This window comes from Solea solea, chromosome 20 (assembly GCF_958295425.1).
Source record: "Solea solea chromosome 20, fSolSol10.1, whole genome shotgun sequence".
Taxonomy (NCBI): Eukaryota; Metazoa; Chordata; class Actinopteri; order Pleuronectiformes; family Soleidae; genus Solea; species Solea solea.
The window spans coordinates 18,703,728-18,722,150 of record NC_081153.1 but is presented as its reverse complement, the minus strand read 5'-3'; the positions used below and the strand labels follow the sequence as shown (position 1 = coordinate 18,722,150).

Below are 18,423 nucleotides of genomic sequence, written 5' to 3'. Positions count from 1 at the left end.
CTGTTTTCTCTCACTCAATTTAATCATTTCAGCAAACGACCAGCGCCCGACTCATTTGTCTCACCTCTAAATCACGGTACTGCGCCACCTCCACGTATCCCGGACGCCCGTCGGTCAGCAGGAAGAGCCGGCGCTGGGTCATGGCGATCTTCCCGACACCGCGGCTCGTTTTGACCGAAGTGGAAAGCTTAAAGACACATTCGCTGGGTTCAATGTGCTCCAACACGGACGCAGGCAAGCACACCTAATAAACCAAATCACATTAATGTGAGTATAAAGTGGAAGAGCTTTTTGAGCTGTGTTACTACTGTACATTGATGCTGGCCTGAATTTCGACGTCTCCTGATACCTCAAATTGAATAAAGATATGTGTTGTCTCCATCGTCCCCGTGTTTTGGCTGAATGAGATGCTTTCTACTGCCAAATTGGAACAGATTTGGTGAATCTGAAGCAATTTGCAAATTAATTTCCAGAAGGTTTGGAATGCTTTTGAGGCTGCTTGATGTTGCTGCCATGTTGTATTTGCCAAAAATCGTGTACTAACCTACTTCACTTGTACCTTATCGAAAGCCAGAGTACTATGTATGCTTTGTGTAGTATTTTGTATTAGTCTACTGTTTGTTAAAAGGTTTTTGTTTAAAGAAAACATGGTTGAAGCAATAACAACATAATCGTTATTATTCAATTTGGCTTTCACATAATGAACTTTATCTTCACCCCATCAGTGTTTTCAACATTTCAGTTATTGTATGGTAAGTTTGAGTCATTGCACTGTAAAACATATAGTACATACAGACCTCCTGTGCTTCAGCCTCAGTTTCCTTCCAGATGGTGTAAAACACTCTGAACAAATCTGGACCGACCTGCTTCTGATGACCTGCATCAAACACAAGCAAACAACAATAGACAATAAATACATTACATTAGGTGCTGCAACTGAAAAATATTCTCATTATCGATTCATATGTGACAGGTAATTACTTTCTAGATGAAACAATTAGTGGTTTGCTACATAAAATGATAAAATTGATGTCTTGTTTTGTCCATAAAATGATTTCTTTGTTTTATGGAGCAAAGAAACCAGAAAATATTCACATTTAAGAAGCTGAACAATCAGCAAAACCAGAAAACCTTCAGGACAAATGAAAGAGGCAGAAGAAGAGGGAAAACATGAACTAGACGGAAATTGCAGAGATTAATAAAATAAAGATGAAGGCAAAGGAGAGGGAAAGGGAGACAGTCACGCAACATTACCGATGCCAACCCCATAAAACGCCAAAGAAGAAGAAACATGCGCTCACTCACACACATACACTCAAACATATTAGTTCTGACGTAACCAACGTCTCCTCATTCCAAGCAGTTAACAGTGCCAGTGCGTCTGCAGTGTGAGAAGTTGGGGGTTGGCATATTTACTGTATGTGTACAACAATGACTGCATACAGTATGCAGTATGAGTGTGCACTGCTGTCCCACACACACACACACACAGCCCTCTGTCAATGACCACACAGAGAAAGGAGTTCACAATTCACATAGAAACAAAGTCACGAGGCAAGTTAGAGCCTTGTATTAAAACTAACCTAATTAAATACATGCTTTTTAAAAGGTCACGTGAACTTGACCGTTGATGTTTGATCACATACCTTGTCCTGGTATATACAGTAGAAGAATACAGTATTTCCGATTTTCCTAAAGTACCACCAGAGGAATATAACCACAGTTAGAGGTCTAATTGAATCTCTGCACCAAATTTGAAGAAGTTCCCTCAACGCTTTCTTGAAATATCAAGATAATAACTAAAAGGACTTCATGTTGACCCACACCTACTTCTGTTACTATATACAAGCATTGTACAGCCCTTAGCCCTTTAACCCAGAGCGTATCGCAGACGAAACGTACACGCACAAGCGCATTTTGCATTACTGTAATTACGCAACGCTTTGTGCTATTGGAAACATTCCCACAGTTTCTGAAAGCTGAGAATGTGCACGCCAAAAGCCAACTTATGGGCATTTCGGTGATTTCACTCGTGCTGTTGCAGGAAGCCGGCGAATCAGTGTCTTTGTCAACAGAGAGTGAAAAAGTGGGAAGAACGCCTGCACATAGCTTCCATTTTTTGTGGCCTGTTTTTGAACATTGGGACAAAAATTAAAAATTAAAATACTGTATATATTTTGTATAATATGTTTTATACTGTTCAAATTTCAAATTGTTAATACGCTATTTTAACATGCAGTAAATTGTAAATAGAATGGCAGATATTGAGATAATTATCTGGAAAAATGGGCAAAAGCACTTAGTCACATGACATTTGGCCCCTTTTATGGTTAAACTGTAAAAAAACCACAACAAACTTATTCAGATAACCAACACTGCCATCATTTCCAGCTCCTATCATGACAAAGGGGATTCAAAAGTATGAAATGCAATAAAGCCCACCTCAGCAGAGGCCTAATACCTTCAGCCATCTCCACTTTAAACAAAACAAAGCCATATATGTAATGTATGTTATATGTTTTTTCTTTTGTGTCTGATCTTTATATGTCCTCTAGATTTTTCTGCTGTGATAACGTGCAAATGTACCGAACCTGACAAAAAAAGAAGTTTCCCAAGAGGAACAATAAACTAACTGCCAGTAAAAGGACACATAAAAAGGTACTTTTATATTATCTCATTGTCATTATAGTGTTAGATTAACATTAACACTGCATAATCTTAATTATTTATCATCTTGTGCATCAGAATCTAAATGATTCATCACTATGTCATCACCAACATCTTGGTTCAACAGGAAATAATAGAGACCATAAATGTCACAAGACCTCAATAAACTGCTTCATTATAGCTTCAGTACATACAGAAGGACAGTGATGGTGAAATCTTTGTACCCCACCTGTCTCTCACTCTTTACCTCACTGTACAATATTCCAAACAAGAGAGAGCAATATCACCAGTGGAGGAAAGGAAAGCTTGCTCGAGATATCAAACAGGACATAATGTGGAGGACATGATAAGCTCTCACTCCAGTGTTAAATTCTTGCTTTTCCAGCTCAAAACTTCCCCTTCTGGAAACATTTTCCAGCTTCTACCAGTTTCCTTCCTCTCCTAAGTTCTTATCTTAAACACAAATATTCCACTTCACACATGTATCACATATATTTTCTTTGACTCCTATGCTCACACAGTCATTTGGCAGGAATGTTGTCAGGTCACGCTCGGGCCTCACACTCTTAAATGAACAGCTCGGCTCAGACCGAGGCGAGACGTGTTTAAATTAAAGTAAATCAAAATAGTGAAAGTAAAGATGGAAAGGGTGGCAAAAGAAAGGTATTCTCACAAAACTCAATAAGACCCATCATCATCAGCAGCTTTTAAATGATCACTGAAATGATTTCCGGGTGCACTCACCCTGGTCACACTTACAACAGGACAAACTCTGCTTCTTTGAGAGGCAGAGGGGTTAATGATTAACCCGAGGGACAAATGTTTGCCCGGAAAAAAGAGAGGAGGGGAGAAAAAATTTAATGGACCAGGGTACTAAGTACGACACATGTAGATGTTACATAGACTGCAATTACTGACCAACAGTTAGAGCATCGAAGAGTCTGTGTATCGTCCCTTGGTCTTTTACAATCCCAGACTCCTGGACACATTTCACAAACTCCTCCAGCGGCATGTATTTCTTCGGCAGCTGGAAGCGCTTCACGGCACCTTCCTCTGGGCCGTTTCCGTGGCGCGCTCGCTCCCGCTCCTGGTCCCGCTTTACTCGGCTGATGAGACGCTTGAGCTCCGGACGTCTGTCTGCCTGTAGAGACATTCATAACCAGTGTTATTTCCACAGCTGTAACCACCGAGTATTTTCAAATGGTATCTATAGACTTATTTGGTCTAGTAAACGCTCCATTAATCAGTTATTATCAAAACTGTAGATGTTTATTTCGCAAATTTAATCTATTATAGAATTAAGTGACAACAGCAGCCCATGGCCAAGTGGAAAGGGAACTTGGCTTGTAACTGGAGGGTCGCTGGTTCAAGTCCCCACCAGGTCAAAAGGGCTGAGCAAGGTACCCAACCCCCATTGCTCCCCAGGCGCTACTCAGTGTGGCTGCCCACTGCTCCTAATTCTAGGATGGGTCAAATGCAGAGAAATAATTTCCCTAAGGGGATTAAGAAAGTATAAGATTTAGAAGAAGAAGACAGCACTATGACAGAGATGCTCAGAGATTGAGAGTTGCCACCTGAGGCACTGAAACCATTAATATACCTAAATCAGGGCTGTAACTAAGGATTATTTTCTCAGTTAAGAGTATTTGTTTGACGCACAAAATGTCAAAAATAAATTATAATCAGTGTTTGCCAATCCTCAAAAAGGTGATGTTCTTAAATGGCTTATTTTGTCCATACAACAAAATTAATCAATTTCAATGATTACTTTGTTTATTGGAGCAAAGAAACCTGAAAATATTAACTTTTAAGAAGCAAAAAAAAATAAAAAATAAAATCAAAGTAGTTTTTGTCATTTAGCAATTGATTAATAATCGATGGATCATTGAAGCCCTAACCCAAATTCATCAGATCAGTTACTTTTGATTTCTGAGTTAATTGTTTGGCAGATGATATCAAACTCTACGTACAGAGTTTGAGTTGAAAAGAAGAAACAACTAAACTGTTGACTTGAATGTTTTGTGGCTGTGAGATGTAATTCAATGACGTGAATCCTGGAAAGAGCAGATACAGCATATGACTTCATTCAGTCTGGACTAACCTGTAAGCGTTCACTTTCTGGCATAGAGTCAACCAGTGACTTCACCATCTGAGAGGGAAAGATATCCGAGTCTGTCTTATAGAGACTCTGGAAATCCTCCAATGCATCCAGACGCTTGTTGGACACAGTGTTCACCAAACCACGCAGGTAGTGATACCTGAAAAGAAAAGACAGGGGGATTTGATTGGATGTCTAACAAAATAAGAGAGTCTTTTTATCATATAGCAGCAACATTTTTGCTCTGGATCAAGTACCTCGCCAGGAGAGCAGACTCCTCAGGTGGTGTAGCACTAATAGCCTTCCCCAGTGAAGCCACCATGTCGGAATAATAGTTCTGTACATAATGATAAGCCAGAGGAGGGGGGAACTCTGGGAGACGGAAAACCTTCACTGTCTTCTGGAGGAACTTCAACCCTGGAATTAAAGAATTGTAATTAAAACATTAACTAGCAAACTCGTGAATTAACTCTCATCTTTCCCCCTACTCCTCTACTGGTACTGACCAATATCAGGAGTCATCTTTCTGAGGGAGGCTGGCCGGCTGCAGCTGATGCCGGTCACAGTGTCGTTAGCAGACTGCTCCAGGTTAGGCAGACTGGCTCCGAGCCTCTTACTCAGTCTGTCACTGGGGTTAGTGTAGCTGTTGTAGCCACTTCTGGACAGTTCAGACATGGGAGGACGACGAGGAGACTCGGTCATTGCTCGATTCCTGCACAGAGGCGAAACAAGAAGACAGATGTCGAGGGATCGATGAAGAGCGCTCAGGATTGTGGGATTCAACGTTTATACTGGAACCTACTGTGTATGCAATATAATTGTAAAGGTCCGGTGTGTAAGAAATAGTGACATCTAATGGTGAGACTGCAGATTGTACATCAGAGAACGATGGTGGCAAGGCAATGTAAAAAAAACTTACCCCAAAAACAAACAAATTTTAAAATGTAATAAACCTGCCTAAATGTTAAAATGTTACACTGGACCTGTAATCAATTGGAGGTATGTTGCCTAATAAAGCAAGGTCAACAGTTTTACTGGAAACATTGATTACATTTTAATTACTAGCTTTGCAGCAAACCTCACCTGTTTTGGCTCCTGTCTGTTTGTTTACTTTTCAATGGAACTCGACAAACAACTACATCTAAATTGCTAAACTAAATCATACCATAAAACATGACTGGTTAAAGAAGCAGATCCATTTTTGGGCACTTTCCCTCAGTGTTTTTGCAAGTTTCCAGGGATATCTCTAGAGCTGAGGGAACGTATTGCGGTCGCCTGTATTTGTTAATCTCAAACTATCTGGCAACCTTAACTCTCCAATATTTTTAGTTTGAATTGCAGTATCCAATTTCAAATTCAAAACTCTAGTTGCATACCTTACATTTTGCCCCTTTAACACTTTGTCATGGATACAAATGAAGAGTTCCATGCTGACGAAAACAAGAAACACAGACTAGAAAGAAAAGTAATGCTTGCAAATATCAGTTATTATGACTTAATCAGTCAGTTATTTTCTAAAATATTTCAAAATTGCTTATCTAGAGTTGGCAGAAACAGAGTTGACACGTTTTATCTCACCAGTGTTACCTCGGTCCCTCAGTTATGTCATCAGCCTCATACCTGGGTGCATTGTTACGTGTTTTCTGCTCCATGCGACTGAAGGTGTCCTGTTTCCTGTTCAGCCTGTCTCGCAGGAATGAGTGGAAGATATGAGTGTCTAATACCTGCAGACAATGTGCAGTTCAAATAGTTAGCATTTGTTTGTGTGTGAACATGACTGTGTGTGTGTGTGTGTGTGTGTGCGTTCGTTTACCTTCTTGTAAAAGCCCTGGTCTGCTGGCTCCCTGGTCCTCAGAAACTCCTCACTGTTAAAAACTCTGTGTTCATGGTTCAAAAAGTCCTGCACGCCTCTGATGGAGTGACACACAGAGATAACAGTGTGATCCAGAGAAAAGTAATAATAAACTCGGTGACCACAGTGCAGTGACGGAGCCCTACCTGAAAATGTTGACCACCAGCTCCAGGGCAATGTTTTGTATCTGTGTGTTCAGTCGTCTCTGCCAGTCCCGGCGTTGGCACCGCAGGGTGTTGACATCAGTGCCCGCTCCGAGGTGACACAGTTCCAGGTCATAATGAAGCTGAAGAGCCTCGGCTCTGAATATACACACAACAGGTACATGTATGTAAGTATGTAAAAAAGATGTGACCTGAGTTTGCTGTTCACATGTGAGGAAAGCAGCAGAAAATGCACATGATCTCAATTAAAAGATTAATCTCAGGTATAGAGAATCTCTGGGTGCTTTTTCTATTCAATTCAATTCAATTCAATTCAATTCAATTTATTTGTAGGCAGAAAAAGGAAAAATGGGGACAGAGGAAGGGAAGGAGGGGGAGAGAAAGGACAAAAGGGCAGTGAGGTAGAGACAAAAGAAATAGACCAGGAGCAGAAATACAACAGTTGTATCAAGTTTTAGGTTTAGACAAGACACAAGTATGTAAATGGCCAGAGCAGACATTATTCCAGACCTGCAGCACTTTCTGATTGACTTTTCCTCAATAAAAGCCTGTAAAATATTACTTATTTAAGTTCATTTTGCACTGGGAGTCTGTAATCTGGATGCAAACTCCACTCTCCAAACAAATATGTGTTGCCAGTGGTTCAAAATCACTCCACCTACACTTCTTACAAGTGTGTTTTATAGCACATCTGCCGTCCTCTGTGTCTTTGGTGATCTGGGAAAATACTTCTATCCACCATCTCCACTTTTTATGAAAACAGCCAGTGAAGAAACAAGTTGCCTGGTAAATATGTTGTCTGTTATACATCATATGTCTAAGAAATATATACAAACAATAATGGAGCCCATTTTTACAACAAGAAAGAAAGTACGATAATGGATTGTACCGCACAGTGTAGTGCGCTGCGGTGTTAATGTGTTACCTTGACATAAAGCACTCGGCTGCAGCCTGAGGAATATACGGCAGGTCAATGGATTCAGACCAGGACGACTGAATGCTGCCATCATCAACATTCACCAAGATAAGATCTTCTGTCTCCTATACAGTAAAACAAACACACACACACACACACACACACACACACAGCCACAGCTGTTGTAGGTACAATGGGCACAATTCATTTCGACACAATCTACACTCCAGAGTCCAGCTCTGTTAAGATGAACAGGCTGCTACTGTTAAATGTACTGTTCGTGTAAGACTCAGAATAAAGATGAATGCAGCTGAGAACAAAGCAGTTATTGTTCAATTCCTCATATGAAATTCATTATATTGGACATTTGATTACGCTTCTCATTTTGTTTTGCAAATTAAAGGGCAAAAAATCCTCTAATTTAAGCGGTTATAACCATTGCAACATGTGTAAAATAATAAATTATGGAAAAGAAACAGCATAGGATCAAACCGTGCCATACTATCTCGTCACTAACCAAAATCCAACAATATTCAACACTCAAAAACTCTCAAACTGTTGTCCAAAGTAAGGACTAAGACTGTAATCCTTGATGATGACTAAATAAAAAAGAAAAAGTACTCAGAGAGCACAAACCTCTGCCAAAGTTGCTCAGTTTCCCACAGTGTCAATATACTCCCTTATCTTGCTAAAGCTAAATAAAATCCAAAAACATAACCTCCTTGGCGAGGGTAATAAAAGAAGACTTTAGTCAGTGATATTTGGATACCCACGGCAGCAACTTCTTCAAAGTGATTGATGTGGCAGCCCATCAGGAAAGCAGTGGGAGCCATGAGGAAGTCCAACATTCCTCTGGCTAAGACGGGGACGTACGGGTGCTGCCAGGATAGAGGCTGAAAAGGAATGTCAGAGCATTAAAACAGTGGTACAACAGTGATGTTCACTCTACAGCCATTGTCCTCAGTGGGTGAAGGATGTGACGTTAGTTTCTCGCTGACCTGCAGGTACAACAGAATACACTCTGCAACCAGAGTGAGTCGAGCCCAGTCCGACGAGAAGAAGACCAGTCTCTGTTCTTGGAGAAGGCAGGAGAGCACCTGGAGAGGAGACAGCACCAGAACTGTCACGAAGCAGCGTGACATCCAAACCAAACAGGACATATGAAACAGACATTTGACAGCTAACTTAAAGGGCTGTTTCACCCATGTTTTTGTTTCCACTTGGTCAAATGAAGAATATACTTCATTAATCATTATGATGCTGCTGGGTTTGTTTAATTCATATTCTACTGCAGAGTTGGATTTAATTTGACCAGTTTTTTTAATTGTTAAAAAAAAAATTCAGATCTTTTATTCACATAACGTTACTTTTAACATCGACTTTTTATCAATTTCATTTAGACAGATCCACTGTCTGATGATCAAATAACACATTTATCTCTGAAAATTAGTTAAAAAAAGGACATTTTAGGATTGTTTTTAAATTATAAAACATGTTGGGTTGCTTTAAATCAGTGGTCAACAACATGGTGCCTGCGAACACCTGGTAGGCTCACTTCACTTCACCTCACTTGCATGTATCCATATGATCACTCAGTAAAATATCATTGATATTTACATTTACAAAAACTGTGATAATTGTTAGGAGTAAGCAATGGTAAATTGCATAAAATGTTAATATGGTAGCCCTCCATATTATTCTCTAACCTTCAGGTAGCTCTCGGCCTCAGAAAGGTTGGTGACCCCTGCTTTAAGTTATACCTTGGAAACAACTGGACCCACAACCTTTGATTTGATTTCTCTGAGTCATATCTGCTTTATATTTAATTCATAATTAAATCTCTATTAAGGACAAACATTTACTCCAATTTTCATTAGATCCACTGTTCATTCCTCCACTCACGTTTGTGCCATCATAGATTTTTCTTCTTTCTACCGCAAAACATTAGTGTACCAGGTTCTGTGTTTTTCCTGTTACCTGGAGGAGAGCTGCATGTGTGAAACAGAGGAAAGGCAGATGCAGGTCGATGTCGATCACTGGACTGTCCTGATCGTCTCTGGACGGAAGAACCACGTGGAGAGGACGGAGACTGAAGGACTACAACACACACACACACACACACACACACATTACAGTTTCTAGCAAAAATCAAAGACAAAGGCAGGAAAAAGTAAGTTGGCTGGAAGGAGGAAAAGGAAGCAAGAAAAGAAAGATTGAGGGTTTTTTTTCTGACCACATGTAGCTGTCCAGGAGGCGGTAAAGGGACCAGTGAGAGTTTGGCGGAAAACTCCTTGATAGTTTCCTCAAAGTCTGTTTGTCTTGCAGGCCGTAACTGGACCAGGAGACTGAGTGAGTGAGAGAGAGAGAGAAAGAGAGGCGTGAGACAAATATGCAGAGAAATGTCTTTGTATTACTTAACCAAGGTCAGGTTATTAATCATTGAACATTAATAATTACCATGACAAGCAGTCTCTTAGAGCATTGTAATAGGGGAACTTGGAGATGACACACACAGCAAAGGGCGCGTAGAGACGAGCTTTTGATGAATTCCATCTGTGGCCGTTATGGACAACGCCTTCATGACAGGACTGACAAAAACAAACCGTCTTCATTAACTGGACTCAACATGTTGTTCCTCAAAGTTCTGCACATGGGGTGTGTGTGTGTGTGTGTGTGTGTATGTGTGTGTGTGTGTGTGTTGTACCTGCACTGCTCTGTAATACTGCACAACAACGGCATGGGTCCGGTTCCCAAACAAGTCGGTAAAAACCAGGAAGTGATAACTGTCTTCCCTCTGCTCAGTGGCTAACTGAAGACCACCTGTGAAAATCAAGCAGAAGACTGTGTGACTAGAAAGAGCAGAGCCATGCGCTACATTCATGTGATGTTGGCGTTACTGTAAAGAGCAGTTTTGTACACATAAAGAACATAAACTACAAACATTTCAAGCTGAAATAAAAAACTAGTCATTTTGCAGAAGCTCTGAGTCATTCCACTTTGTTCTATGAAAGACTCAGAGGAGTGAGGCAAATATGTCTGCCTCTGGAAATGGCATCTCTGCTTAAGTAGATAATAATAATAATAATAATAATAATAATAATAATAATAGGTAATAATAGGTTAGTCCTCCTTGACGCACTAGAAATACACTCACGGGCCACTTTGTTAGGTACACCTGTTCAACTGCTTGTTAACGCAAATATCTAATCATATCTAATTGCGTAGCAACATGGTTCAAGACGACCTGCTGAAGCTCAAACTGAGCATCAGAACGAGGGAGAAAAATGATTTCAGAGACTTTGAACATGGCAGGGGGCCAGAAATTGCTGATTTACTGGGATTTCTATGTGCAATCATCTCTGGGGTTTACAGAGAATGATCCAATTAAAGAGAAAATATCCAGTGAGCGGCAGTTTCTCTGGGCAAAAATGCCTCGTTGATTCTAAAGGAGATGGCCGAGTTATAAATAACCACCTGTTACAGCCAAGATATGCAGAAGACCATCTCTGAACTAGGGCTGGTCAATATGGGAAAACAATCTTATCAAGATATACTTTTTTTTTACATCATTTGATATCGATATATCACAATATAAATCAAATCATTATTTCTGTAAGGCTGGGCAATATGGCAAATAAATAATATCTAGAAATTTTTTGGCTATATCGCGATACACAGTACGAGATATATGTGGATATAAAATTGCACACAGATTGTTTCTCTGGACTCACTCAAGTTTCCTTTTGAGATGTTTGCTCTTCCTAAAGAAGAGTGGCAGTAAACTGTAAATAAAATAAAATAAAATATCTGCTGTATTACATGCTTAAAATATAAGTTTACCTTTCATTTCACATAATAACTGCTTTATTTCTTTGGCTTTCTTTTGGCAGTGACATTGATAATAAATATGGTCAAATAACTTGTGTTATGACACAAATAATTAAGCTACAATAAACCTATAAATAAATATATATTAAATGTAATGTTTTTATAATCTATGTATATATAATATGTCATTTATAATATTTAGTGTGTTTCACTATTTTACACAATATAATAAATGTCATGATTATAAAAGTTTTTAATACCAGGAGAAATCATCACAAATATCATCATAAATACCACATTAGGTGTCCTATGTACCTAATAAAGTGGCCAGTGAGTTTAAAAGTCCATCCATGTTATTTAAATATGTAATGTCACATAATAAAAAGTCATCATACCAGGGAAACATAGCTGGGGCAAAGCAATGAGGTCCAGGTCCTTTGGAACACTGATGTCCTCTGTTGCTGTCGACACTTCTGCACGACTGGCTGTGTCTCCATTTAATGAAGGCTCTGGAGCACGATCTCGCCTCTTCTGCAAAAAAAAAACAAAACAAAGAAAAACGGACATACGGTCACACACATATGACACATTTATCCTGAACACTGGAAGAAAATGATTGGACAAAACTTTACCTTTCTAAATACAAACAAAAACAGACAATAGAAGTGAGGATACCTTCTTAATAAAGCTCTTCCTCCTCTGGACACGGCTGAAGGCCGGACCAATCGCCTGGCTAGAGTTGGTCTCCTTGGTAACAAAGGGGGGTGCGTGGACGTGCAGTACCTCCGCTTCTAGCGAGCTGTGATCGTTTAACTTTGTCTGCTGATGATTCTGCAAGACAGTTTGGAAATTTAACAAGATTTTATTGGAACATGTTTGTGACTGTACACGTTTCTGCTTCCAAAGAGATATTTCAACACATATAATACAAATAATGTCTGAAATAGCAATGGTGCCACATTATGAAGAAGTCAGGATTAGTGAAAATGGCTAACATCGTGATGGGAATTCATACCTGATGAAGGTCTCGAAGTTTATCAATGGGGGCCCCAATCACAACACATGCCTCCAGCAGTCCAGACGGGAGGTCAGCCATCACAGTTGTTCACTGTAAGAAAAAAAACAAACACACTGTGTATTTGGATCAAATTTAATGACAATTTCTTCCTCCATAACGGCACCAATCGCTGCGATGGACCTACTGTATCCACTCGTAACTCTAGGTACACTATTGAGAGCTTGGCCATGCACGAAAACTCCAAAAACCCTGGTCTGATCTCACAGAGTTTTAGGGCCATTCGATGAATTCTGCAGGAATTCTAGTCAAAAAACACATTTTGTGCTACAAATAACAAGTGGGAACCAGCAATCTTCTGCCCAGACAGACTCTGCTGACCTCACCTTCTTTCGATCTGTATGCGAGTTTCCACGACAACCATAGAAGTGGCCACAAGTATGTTTGCAGGAACATCACACAGCAAGTTTCCATCCCACCCCAACTCTATTATTTCTTTCTTTTTTTAGGGCCAATTGATCCATGATGATAAGCTGCAAAAGTCAGTCATTGCGCCACCTACTGGCAACAGGAAGAACGCCTTCAGTAAAAAACATTGTTTCATTTAAATGTGGTCTACATTTGTTATACTATGACATAGCAAATGGTTGGCGGCCTCTCTAGGGCCATGCAATGGCCACTGTGGTTGCTCAAGGTGCGAGGACCCGTCCAGCCCTGGTTTTAGTTTTTAAAGACAGCAAGACACTTGAATTTGTTTCCATTTTGAGGTTGTTTTTTTAACATATTCTGACATTTCATGGACCATACAACTGCTGCATTGAGCAAATAAATGACATATCCATCAATAAACATTATAATTATTAGTCCAATTTAGAAGAAATAACATTTATACTGAGACAGTTTTCTCTTAAATGTCTCTGGTGGGGGGGCAGAAGATGGTGCACTTTGCCTCACAGCAAGAAGATTCCCGGTTGTATGTTCTCCACATGTGGGCGTGGGTTTTCTCCAGGTTCTCCGGTTTCCTCCCACAGTCCAAAAACAAGCAGGGGTTAATTAGACACTCTGTGAACGTGTGAGAGAATGGTTCCTCGTCTCTGTGTTGGACAGGTGACCTGTCCAGGGTGTACCCCGCCTTTCACCCTATGTCAGCAGCAGGGATTGGCTCCAGCGCCCTCAGTGACCCTCATGTGGAGGATAAAGCAGTAGACAGTGAACGTCTCTGCTGGTGTTTGACCAGCGGAGGAAATGGTGCAACACAGCTGTTTTCAGACAGAGTTGCACCCGCAAGAGTGTGGTCGACTGAGGAATCTCTTACTAAATGTCCAATGTCTCTGAATTTCTAATTAGAGGACCATTTAAATTGGTATATAATCAAATACACTGTGATCATCATGCATCACCCTTGTTATAGTTACAGAGCACCACTTGTGAAGTAATACAACGCGAATGACGTCAATGGCAGGAGCAAGGCCACAATGAAGTTTACTGTGATTTAAATTTAAACTATGAATCACAACAGATTCGCTGACTTTGTCAGAGTTATGTTTATCAAATGACTAAACTAGGACTTGAGTAACACTGTAGTTATTTATGACCACTTTTAACCACCATTTCCACCCACGAGGGTCAATTAAATGTTAAACTATAACATTAACAAGATAAAAATTAAGCAAAATCTACAGTAGTTCTTTCTAACTGTCAGGAGATACACACACCAAGACAGACTTCTCCTTTCCCACAAACTCCTCCAGATGTGTGTCAACACACACACACACACAATTTCACAATCATGAGGGCACACACACAACAGATGTGAGGTTTGGTTACCGGTACATGTTTGTCAGCAGCGTTGACTGCACTAAACACTCCAGCAGCACTGTTAGTGGTTTTTACATTTCATATAAATGACTCACACTGGATTTGTTAACTATCTTCAGTATTGACAGTCCAATCATAGGAGTTCTGAGCTCCATCAATGAAACCAAATGTTGGGTGTTTGTCAGGCCTGTTCCTGTTAGGCCTTTGACCAAAAATCCATCAGCAAATATTGTGAATTTTGATCCGACTCAGTGGCCTCACCTTATTTGTCCAAGCTGTTGCAGCCTCACACTCAAGCCAAAACTCTGAGGTCAACAAACTAAACAACTGCATTTGAATGTACCTGTGGATCCAGGCTCAAAAAACAGAGGCATTGTTGGTGGCTGCTAAGCTTTGAAACAGCTTATTCTTTTCAATGTGAGAAAACCAGAGTAGGGGTGGGAATCACAGGGTACCTCACGATACAATACCATGTGATACATGGTCCAAGACACCAATAATAGCAAGATACAACAATTCCCTGATAATCAACATATTGCATGATAATCATATAGCGATACATGACAATATCTGTGTAAATATTATATAGTGACTCATTACTGGTAACATAAATATTATCCTCATCCACACTTCATCTACGCTTGTTCTTTTCTGAGACTCACATGAGGAGCTACAACCAATCCCAGATGGTCGACAGCACGTGTCACACCCTGGACAAGATGATGAAGATAATAGTGATGATGATAATTGTCATTACTACATTAATACACAGCCTGGCCAAAAAAAAAGTCGCCACCTGGATTTAACTAAGCAAATAGGTAAGGGGTTGCTGCAGTTGGTCAGGTCTAGGTTCAGCAACATTATGTGCCCAAAGAATGAGGTCAGAGTGATCCCTCCTCTGTGGCTCTTCCTGAGGTTTCTCCCATTTTTCCCCCGTACAAGGGTTTTTGTGGAGTTTTTCCTCACTTGATGTGAGGGTCTAAGGACAGAGGCCCACCCCCATAGCAGAGCATTTGGACCTTTTCAGAATGTTTTATTCTTACCTATCCTTATACTATGTGCAAGAGTGATGCAAAAGACTATAAAAATGACACTTGAGTCTGATTTGTGGGGAAAGAAAAATCTGATTTTCTGTGTGTGGGGGGGTTATTTTTATTGCTATCCAGACTTTTAAAACCAACCTGGAAAAAAATTCAGATATGCACAAAATAGCAGTATAAACTGGACATAAGCTGGTTAACATTTCCAATATTTGCCATTTTGAATAATCGTCATTGGCCATTTTTTTACAAATGATGTATGTAATATTTTGTTTAGTTTGAAAATACTGTATATAATTGCAATGCAGTGCAGACATAACATGTAGATTGGAGAGACGGTAACAGGATACTGAAGTTAAGCATTGTTTTGTATTATTTGTAATAAAACATAAACAGTTATATTTTATAAGATTAGTAAAAAAGGAATATCGGCCATCAACTGCCCTGATTTCTAAAAATCGGCACCAGAAAAACCCATATTAGTCAACCTTGAAAAGTAAAGCATTTTTTGCAAATGCTTATATTTATATTGTGTCTACTTCCTGTCCAGGTAGATTTGGTCACATTAAACCCATGTGTGAGTATCATCACGTCCACACAGAGCACTGCTTTAGGTCTTTATTCATCTACATACTTGCACAGTGAATCCGTCTATCCGGGTGAACACATCCATGAATAAACATCTGACTTGCATTAGTTGCAGCTACAGGACAAACCCAAGGAACAGCAATGTTTTGGTTTGTCATCTCTTTTCTTTTCTCTCTCATACATTCCTTCTCTTTTCCTCTCACATCACACCACAACTAATATATGAACTTTTCTCTCACCTTTTACCTCCTCTTTCATTTGTTCCCTCCTTTTGTGCCTTTCATTGACATTTTCTCTCCTTCCTCCTTCACCTTCAGCACACTTGCTCTCTTTCTTTCTCTCCCTCTCTCAGTCTTCAGGCCATTCCGGCCTTTGACTAACTACCCTGCTGTGTCACGGAAACACACACATGCACACTTAGGTCATCTACTCCCTGAAAACCCCTCATTTTGTAAGAACCTGTGTGTTAACGACGTTGCGTACACATGTGTATCAAGCAGTTTTACAGCTATTTTAGACAACAGTCTCTTGTGCACAGACACGTACACACATTTTTGATAAAACTAAGATGTGATGAAACATGAATGTTGATAGTTAGATAGAAAGAAAGAATAAAATGAGCTCTACATTCCATATCATGCAAAAAACAGCAGCGGGGAGGGGTGGGGGGAGGGCGGCACTAACCCTTCCATCATTATACCTAATAAAAATAATAATAATAATGAAGCTGGGACTTGAGCAGCAGCTTTGAGGAGGTAACCCCATGCTGAGGCATCCACAGGCCGCATGTGCAGGACCTTTAACAAACAAGTTTGGCCTCATATCTCGCAGAGGAAGTGACTTGGATGTAAATTCACGCAGCAATAACTGGCAGCATGCGTTTTGCATGGCTTAAGTGACAAAGGAGGAAGGATGCTTCCAAAATAGATGTGGTTAGAAGATGAGTAGAGCGATCAAACAATAACACGGACAGTCGCAAATCAGTGTTCTATCACTCACGGTGTTAACAAGTTGATTATACACGCTCCAGCTCCCTGTGGAGGATTAAAGCGGTAGACAATGAATGAATGACTTCAATCATCAATATACTGTTTATGTTTCGCATCAACACACTTTGAGATATCAGTTTGAATATATATATCACATTTGTCCATATTCTCTTCATAAAAAAGTTTAAAACCACATTTCCAACTTAGATTTAGGATAAAACTACTCATTAATTGCCTGAAGGAAGTCACTGGACCAAAACTCTCCAGACTCTATTTTCTACTGTTTTTAGGAAATATATGCCTATAATATGCCTTATTTTGTATGACGCTGCTCTACATTAGTGGTTGTCTTTTCATCATAACCAGTGAAGCCTCTTTTGGAAAAAACAACAACAAATTAAAATCACAAACACTGACACATTTTTTTTTTTTTTTACTGAGCTGTTCAAAGAGGAAGCAGGTGACCTCTTAAATGAGTGAAATGCCCCTTTAATAGACACCAGACTTCCATTTACAAGGTTCAATCTTTCCAGACTGAAAGCAGCTGATAAAATAAGGGAACACATACATAGAAATAGAGCTTATTTTGTCAGCTCTTTTAAATATTACTCTGCTTTTCTTCCCTCAGTTTGGAAAAACTGTTAACCAAAACTACATTTTATAAGAACTCAGCCACAATCTGCATATCATCTTCATACTTTTAAAGAATAAATAAATCTGTAAAACAAGATAATTGCCTGTGATTCGTCAGTGTATGGCCCAAACACACCACGCTGACTCATCATTATTTCAACTGGCAACTTTAAATTCCAATGGATAACAACAATGCAACTGTATCTAACCATTATTTTCATAATCATGATAATTAATTGTTTCCCAAACTTTGAAATGATGTTCTCATGTATCTTATTCTGTCCACAAAACCAAAATGATTCAGTTTTAAATGTTTCTTTGTTATGTGGAGCAAAGAAACCAGAAAATGTAAGAAGATGAAAAATTAGAGAACTTGGTTTAATTATTTAAAAAACTAACTGATCAAATTGATTATCAAAATAGTTGGCAATTAATTTTGTAATCAAGCCCTGTTGTCGATTGGATTGATTATGGGTCAAAACCTTTTTACAATGACCCAACATTTGGTCGTGTGATTGGTTCAAATTAATATAACAATTGCTGTTAATCCTATTCATGAAGGTTATAATAAGAGTGGACACATAAACTGCAAAGTTATCGAGTAAAATATTATATTAATTAAGTATTAATATATGTTTTGATATTACATTATTTATTCAACAGAAATACAAACCACAATACATCTGCACCAGTGGTTCTCAAATTCCAGATGTATCCATTATATTGTATTGATATATAGGTCTATGTTTTCACTATTTTAAAGGAGGCTTCAGGACACAATAAATACTGAATTATTTAAAAAACAGTTCATTACT

At 39.4% G+C, this 18,423-nt stretch overlaps 1 protein-coding gene across 1 annotated transcript in view; it reads right to left on the bottom strand.

Annotated features, from left to right (window-relative positions):
* Nucleotides 1-18,423, bottom strand: part of dennd3a (DENN/MADD domain containing 3a) — a 30,290-nt gene that overhangs the window by 11,343 nt on the left and 524 nt on the right. Inside the window, exons 2-20 of the mRNA XM_058619742.1 lie at nt 12,541-12,633; nt 12,201-12,356; nt 11,921-12,056; nt 10,402-10,517; nt 10,155-10,285; nt 9,931-10,042; nt 9,675-9,794; nt 8,696-8,794; nt 8,471-8,590; nt 7,707-7,822; nt 6,764-6,919; nt 6,579-6,675; nt 6,386-6,489; nt 5,272-5,477; nt 5,023-5,182; nt 4,769-4,925; nt 3,586-3,808; nt 798-877; nt 65-244 (exon numbers count right to left, since the gene is read on the bottom strand). Coding sequence (XP_058475725.1) covers nt 65-244; nt 798-877; nt 3,586-3,808; nt 4,769-4,925; nt 5,023-5,182; nt 5,272-5,477; nt 6,386-6,489; nt 6,579-6,675; nt 6,764-6,919; nt 7,707-7,822; nt 8,471-8,590; nt 8,696-8,794; nt 9,675-9,794; nt 9,931-10,042; nt 10,155-10,285; nt 10,402-10,517; nt 11,921-12,056; nt 12,201-12,356; nt 12,541-12,621 — 2,550 coding nt within the window. The 5' untranslated portion in view covers nt 12,622-12,633. The remainder of the gene's footprint in view (nt 1-64; nt 245-797; nt 878-3,585; nt 3,809-4,768; nt 4,926-5,022; nt 5,183-5,271; nt 5,478-6,385; nt 6,490-6,578; nt 6,676-6,763; nt 6,920-7,706; nt 7,823-8,470; nt 8,591-8,695; nt 8,795-9,674; nt 9,795-9,930; nt 10,043-10,154; nt 10,286-10,401; nt 10,518-11,920; nt 12,057-12,200; nt 12,357-12,540; nt 12,634-18,423) is intronic.